The sequence below is a fragment of the Watersipora subatra genome, chromosome 4, assembly GCF_963576615.1.
Source record: "Watersipora subatra chromosome 4, tzWatSuba1.1, whole genome shotgun sequence".
Lineage (NCBI taxonomy): Eukaryota > Metazoa > Bryozoa > Gymnolaemata > Cheilostomatida > Watersiporidae > Watersipora > Watersipora subatra.
The window spans coordinates 10,914,025-10,920,832 of record NC_088711.1 but is presented as its reverse complement, the minus strand read 5'-3'; the positions used below and the strand labels follow the sequence as shown (position 1 = coordinate 10,920,832).

Below are 6,808 nucleotides of genomic sequence, written 5' to 3'. Positions count from 1 at the left end.
TGAAATTTTATCGAATTTTTGACAGACATTTTGAAGGCCTTCTTTTACCCGCGAGCGGGGTCTAAAGGCTCGAGTTTTACCTAGACCTAGACCTAGATAAAAACCACAAATTAAATACAACCATTACAGCGCCAAAAGGCTACCACAACGATCCCATTTACATGTATTCAGATTGTTCGAACAGGATACAGCATTACCTTAGCCAAACTGTAGTGTTCAGCTAGCTCGCAGACGCAAATTGCTATTGAAAATGTACTAAATGTAGCAAACCTTTTAATGCCAATTCTTTTTCAAAATTTAAAGCATTGAGTTTTTTTTAGTAAAGCTCTTAACAGTCTAGTCGAAACGATTTCTCGAGGTATACTGGCAGGCCTGCCAACCCAAGAGTGTGGCAATGCTTGAGATTTGGTGTTGGGGCAATTGATGTATCGATGATAGTATATATAAAATTGTGGAAATTGGAGCAAAAATCTCACGCATTTCTAACTCATTTTTATTTTTTCTTTGGTGTTATTGCGTGAGTCTCACGCCCAATGCGTGAGAGTTGGCAGGCTTGTATACTTGTGTCCTTAGGTCTCCAGATTTGAGAAACTTGAGCAACTAATACTGAAAATTATAACGTTTTATCACGAGTCATGTTTTTCTGTACCCATTGCATTTGTGAAATACATGTATAAAGAAAATCGAGTGCTGAGCAATCGACCAGTATACAACATTTGGAATTCGGTTGGTTGTGGGATACAAACAAAGAAGTTAAACCTTTTCAGTTTCATTAATAGTAGTTGTTCAATGGTAATACATTATATACTTTACCTACTACCGTTAATACTTTTAATACTAATACATTTAATACAATATATGTACTTTAATAATTAATACATGTACTTTATTAGACAAACATTCGTTTCTTATTCTACTTTTTCCGTTTAATACAAGAATTTTTTAAAGTAGCAAGTAGATTAATAAACATAGATTATTTGCTTCAAAAACAAATGTTTGGCTAATGTTTTGACAGATTGAGGAATAAACTTTTAATGATAATATTTGAACTGTGTCACAGTACTCTCACCTAATTGCTTTCTAGAATGTTCTAACTCTGGCATAACATTGATTTGAAATTTATTAAAAAAATGCACTCCTAGAAAGATATTGTTGTTAGTAGAATCAGTTTCTATGAAAATGTTCAAAATATTTTTACTTCTCAATGTCTAGTCGATGGTTCTATCAGCTGTATAAGTTTTTGAACACGTTATCTAATCTGCCATTATGTATAAGACTGCATGAGAGACTACCATGTCTATGGCAATGAATAGGTTTACATTAACTGCTAGTATGAATCATACGGATTATTTGAACTATAGATCATAAGTTCTGCTAGTTCAGAGAAGTATATAAATGTTTTCACTGTTTGTCATACATCTCCGGCAAAAACTCAAAAAAGCTGTTTGTCAAATAGTAATTAATAATTATTTATTTTGGAAATAGGGAACTAAAGTCAGCTTTCCAATTATTGCAATAATTATTTCCCAAAGCTTTATCACTTTATGAGGATGGACAGTAAAGTGCACGTTTTGTTGAATTGTTACATATATCGCAAAAGTTACTAAAATAACATATGATGACTTCTCAAACAATAATTTCACTTAAATTGAAAAGTTTGTAAATTTGAAATTATTGGTGAACAGCTTGAACCACGCTATTAGTGACAATACAATTTGCTGTCAATCTACCAAGGTAGACAGCTGGCACTCGTTTGTTCCTCAGTAACTAAACAGTAACAGTGCATTCCTTTTTATGAACATGGCTTGTTTTCTATTACCACACCACGTTAGCTCACACTATACAATCCTTTTGACATTAGTTGATGGGACGATGATGAACAGTGATGTGGCTATGATTCCTGTTGCACACAAACGTAGATGGGTAGACGAGCCAGTAGCGGAGTCTCCAGTACTAATTAAAGCGGGTATGCATTGTTGTTGATTTGGCTAGTATTGTTTGGTAGGATTGCAAATATTTTCTAACGGCATTTCCTTCTCAAGTTTACGTTAACAGTCGGTACTCTCACTGCGTACCAAAATGTATCTCAAAGTAAAACTGTTTGCTAGTCATTTTCATGAATACCTGTTTTGTCAATATATACAGCAGATTGATTTAGAGCTCAAAACTTTTATAAACCTCTGCAACATTTGAATATTAAACCTTTGGTTATAGGTCTCCCTGGCCAAAGCATCCAGCATACCAACTCCTTTGCCTGTTTTGTTCTAGCCAAAATTCAATAGTATCTCATTAAAACATAGCAGGTAAATAGCTGGTTTATTTGATCATACATTATAAAGGATGTGAATAGCGCTTCGGGCTAATTGGCAAATGCAAGAAACAGATAGGCCAGCATAAACGTATTATTGAAACTGTGTCACATAAAACCTGTTAATAAATATATAAGTTTGCATTTTAAGTATATTGTTTTTCTTTTGTAAAATCGATAGGATGAAATATTTTTTCTTGTTTACACAGTTTTTTTAACATTAGTTTATTAAAGTACCAGTTGAAACTGAAAAAATGTGATTTCAATTGGACCATTGCTCATCCTTAGCTTTAGCTAGTTATGTAGTAGTTATTACACACAAACTATAGTTATGGATATTTTAGGCACGGATTTTATAACATTGCATCGGGAGGCAGGATTGCTTCACACGGAGAATTGGGTGAACAAAGACACAAGCTTGTTTACTCCGCTAATCGAAGACACATCTCTCAGGATTCGTGCTTTTGATCAAATCACCTACCCCTGTAATCATGCTCGACAGACCTTCTTCGTCGGCGACGCTGGAGAGAAATACACTGGGACTGTTGCCGGTACTTCCTTTTGTACTTCATTTTCAAATGCAATTGATTAGTCGCGGAGTACCGCAACAACTGTTAAACTATTAAGGATGTTGTTGAGTATTATGACTGCAGGCCAAGTGTCTTAAGGCTAAGTATCCCGCTATGTTTCCATGACACGGTTCATCCGCAGGTTTATGTCATTCGTAGATGGAAAAGGCAAGAATAAGTCAAGCGTGTTTTCTTACTCGCAAATTGTTACTGAATGTTTCATGTTTGCAAAAGATAGAAACGGGGAACTTGTGGATGATGTGTAAGAAAATGCCATGCAAGCTATTCCATTTCAAACATTTTTCACATTTCAGTCATTTTTATCTTGATTTGAACAGTTCCGAACACGTCGCTATGACTAAATCCTTATCTTTTTAACAAAGCGTCTACGTCTATCCGTATCATGCGAGTGTCCATTTATACGCTTATCGTGTGGCAACTCATCGTGTGCACACAACTCCAAATCAGCATTATTCACATCATGCAAGCATACTGTCTGTTGCTAATAGCAATACAGACAAGCTGGCGTTGTTATAGAGGGAGCTTTAACTTGTTAAGTCGTAAAACCTTTTAGTTTGATTTTAGTACTAGTAGTGAGAGTTTGAAGGAAAACAGTATCTCAACACATGAAGCCTAGTCAGCTCCACAAATTATTCTCTCGTTTATGAATCCTTCTAGCCATCTGCCTTTTGTATTTATCATTCTGGATTATAAATTCTTCATTATTATTATGAAATAGAGGTTATGTAATCTTATTATACCATTTCTGTTTTGTTAGACATCCAAACGAACATGTTATTTAGTCTACCATTATGTATTAGATTGCTTGAGGTTCTACCATGTCTATTTATAAAATCGACTAGATTTCATGTCGATGTATGTATGCATATTCATATGTATGTATGCATATTCATATGTATGTATGCATATTCATATGTATGTATGCATATTCATATGTATGTATGCATATTCATATGTATGTATGCATATTCATATGTATGTATGCATATTCATATGTATGTATGCATATTCATATGTATGTATGCATATTCATATGTATGTATGCAATGTATAGGTTTACGTTAGCTGCTACTATGGACTATGTAGATTATTTGAACTATAGACTTCAATTTCCACCAGTCCAGAGAAGCATATCCATAGTTTCATTAAGTTTAATAAGGTTTATTGTAATTTCTCTGGCAAAACTTAAAAACAGCTGTTTGTCGAATAGTAATTAATACAGTGCTGTGCAAAAATGTGTATATATATATATATAAAGTTATACGATGTTATACTAGGTTCACTTGTACTCGTGATTGGTTATCAGCCTGTGCTCTAACAAATTCGTAGCTTGCCCTAGTTCACTTATTCTTTGCCAGCATTACTAATTTCTATTTACAGGGAGGGTGATTCATCTATGGAAATACAGCAGCTCAAGGGAGCGGCTGTGTGTTGCCAGGTCTATTCTCTGCACTGATGATGCCGTATGTACTCATCTAATAAGTTATATTTTAATAAGAATATGCTTGCCCTATAGCCTTAGGCACTGTCTAGTGTTTGTTTACGTACCTTCAATTATACAGCTAGCTGGTTAAACATTATTGTCATGTCCAGCGTTAACTAACGGATAGATTGCTTGTAAGTGCAGGAAAAAGCTTCTCACTGCACTTGGAATTGTCACTCTGTTCACCGAGATGCTTTTAGCTAGCTAAATAAAAACGAAAGTCTTTGGAGGTCTTTGTTGTTAAATAACTAGAGTAATGCTTTATTATCCCAGATAATACATTCCAATATGCCTCTACATAGGTAATAACCTGCAATCTTGGATCATATATTTTCAGTTTCCACACAATTTTTAAGCCTACGTAGATCACGGAATTGTTATCAACCTTTCCCATTTTCTACAACTGTTTCTACACACATGTGAACATATTGGATTTTCATATATCAAAACACTTGATCTTTTAGATGTCGTTACAATCTTCGCTGTAAGAATACAAACTTAATTTAAATTTACTGTATAATGAATGTACAGCGTACACTGTAAATTTCACTTTCATAATGCAGAGACGCGAATTACTATGATGCAACTGAAGCAAACCTTTGAACACAAAATCTCTTCTTCAATATTTAAAGCATGGAGTTTTTAGTAAAGCTCTCTAAAAGCCTCTCTACAGCTCTCCACAGAAGCCCTCAAATAGTTTAGCCATCAGCCAATTATTGGTCATAAGGGTTTTAGCTGCGGTTTGCAATAATGTGACATTTGAAATTATTTTATGTAATTTGTTTCATATCTATTCAATAATTGTTATTTATTAAATATGTAAACCAGTTATAGCATTTACTTGTATTAATAAATTCTTATTTGTGTCTAAAAATACATTTTTGATCAGAAAATTTGTGATGTTTTGAAGCTATGAAGCTTGACATATAAATATGGGATTAGAGTTTAATGACGAATTAAAATGATAAAATACAATTAAGTAAATATTTGCGAAATTTATTTCTCCAAATAAATATTGATTTCAACAAAATATGCCGCAAATATTAAGTGTTTTCTGTACCCTTGCCTGTATAAAATCTGCATATTTGACCTTGCTATGGTTTGTATATGAACAATAATCTCCATTCATGTTGTCATTGCTATTTCAGCTGTATGATGAGCTCTGGCGGGCTCTGACCTGCTTCTAGACACAAGTCTTCTTTTAACACTGAATATTCTTTTACCATTCTTCATATGTACATGTATATACACCGTGCTGGCTATTTCCCACTGCAATTCATTGTTTTTATTGTAAATTATTTTTTAATTGGAAATGTTTGAGTAATTTCCTGCTGTTGATCATACCATTTAACATTTTATAAACATTTCATATTGGGACCCGGTTTTTAGATAACTTTACCATTTTTACTTGTTTTATACAGAATATTTACATGCATATTCCTAATACAGCTCATCATATAAAATGTATAAATATATACCATGAAGATTACCAGCATATGTTTATCATGCCCATGTCAGTTGTAAACAATACATGACTGTTATTGGTATTTCAACATACATAGTTTTTGTCAGCACATCTGTTTACTCCGGTACATGCACAATGACTCATGAATGCTTAACTGGCTTTACCCAAAGAAAGTTGACTACTTGAGGTTGTGCATGTGATATGTGAAGTATATTTTTACATTATTGTAGACAATTAAATGAAAAAATGTGGCAACGTTGATATATAATTTTTAGCTGTTAATAATATCGATTGTCTTAGCAGATTCATTTCCAATCCCATGTGTATTATACCTCTTCCTAGTACTCTATCAACACTGATGAATTCAAGGTTCGTGTTATTAGTTTTGTGTGCGATCATTTTTTTGTCCTTTGTAAGCAAATATGTTACTAACAACAGGTGAAAGAGGCTCACTTTGGCTATCTTAGTGGTATGAAAGAGTGAGGCTATATAATATATGTATATTGATGTAATGATGCAACAACCATGCCAATCTTATTTAAACTAGACAGAATTGACCAGAATTGCACTTTGACTAACCTATGTTCAAGGCTGATAACTATACCTGATGTCTATTGAATTCTCCCCGAAAGGAATCTAATGAGAGTTTATGGGCAAAGTTAATATCTTTTATAAGTTATAATAAAACAGGATTGTTTATTTCTACTGATATACAGAGCAATCAATACAGTTATCGCATTATTACATAGTTTATCTATATCTTTCTCAAAGTATGTCAGTATGGCGTATATCTGTCTGTCATTCCGGCTATAGCTATTATTAGAATAGCTGGAGCTGGACAACAATGCAGACGCAAAGTCATGGCTTACAGCCATTAGAAGCCTAGCTTATTAAGCAGCTTACTGGAAATTTCCATTGGCAATGTGCCTGGCTAATAGCTTGAAAGTTACAGTTGTTTGACA

At 33.7% G+C, this 6,808-nt stretch overlaps 1 protein-coding gene across 2 annotated transcripts; it reads left to right on the top strand.

Moving 5' to 3' along the window:
- The first annotated feature begins 215 nt into the window (after window positions 1-215).
- LOC137394645 (uncharacterized) lies at window positions 216-5,886 on the top strand. 2 transcript variants are annotated; one of them, XM_068081401.1, is made up of 5 exons: window positions 216-252; window positions 1,862-1,966; window positions 2,653-2,859; window positions 4,279-4,361; window positions 5,530-5,886. In XM_068081401.1, the coding sequence occupies exons 2-5, from the start codon at window positions 1,873-1,875 to the stop codon at window positions 5,566-5,568; spliced, it is 423 nt and encodes a 140-aa protein (XP_067937502.1). In that variant the 5' UTR covers window positions 216-252; window positions 1,862-1,872; the 3' UTR covers window positions 5,569-5,886. The 2 variants fall into 2 exon arrangements, with proteins under 2 accessions (XP_067937502.1, XP_067937503.1); XM_068081402.1 differs by lacking the exon at window positions 216-252 and adding an exon at window positions 692-792.
- Window positions 5,887-6,808: the final 922 nt, after the last annotated feature.

What these genes read in the sequence shown, in the direction of transcription:
- LOC137394645 (XM_068081401.1), top strand. Translation starts at nt 1,873, where the DNA reads ATGATGAACAGTGATGTGGCTATGATTCCTGTTGCACACAAACGTAGA. An exon ending in TCCAGTACTAATTAAAGCGG is followed by an intron (nt 1,967 to 2,652) that starts GTATGCATTGTT and finishes TGGATATTTTAG; the next exon opens with GCACGGATTTTATAACATTG. An exon ending in TTCTCTGCACTGATGATGCC is followed by an intron (nt 4,362 to 5,529) that starts GTATGTACTCAT and finishes TTGCTATTTCAG; the next exon opens with CTGTATGATGAGCTCTGGCG.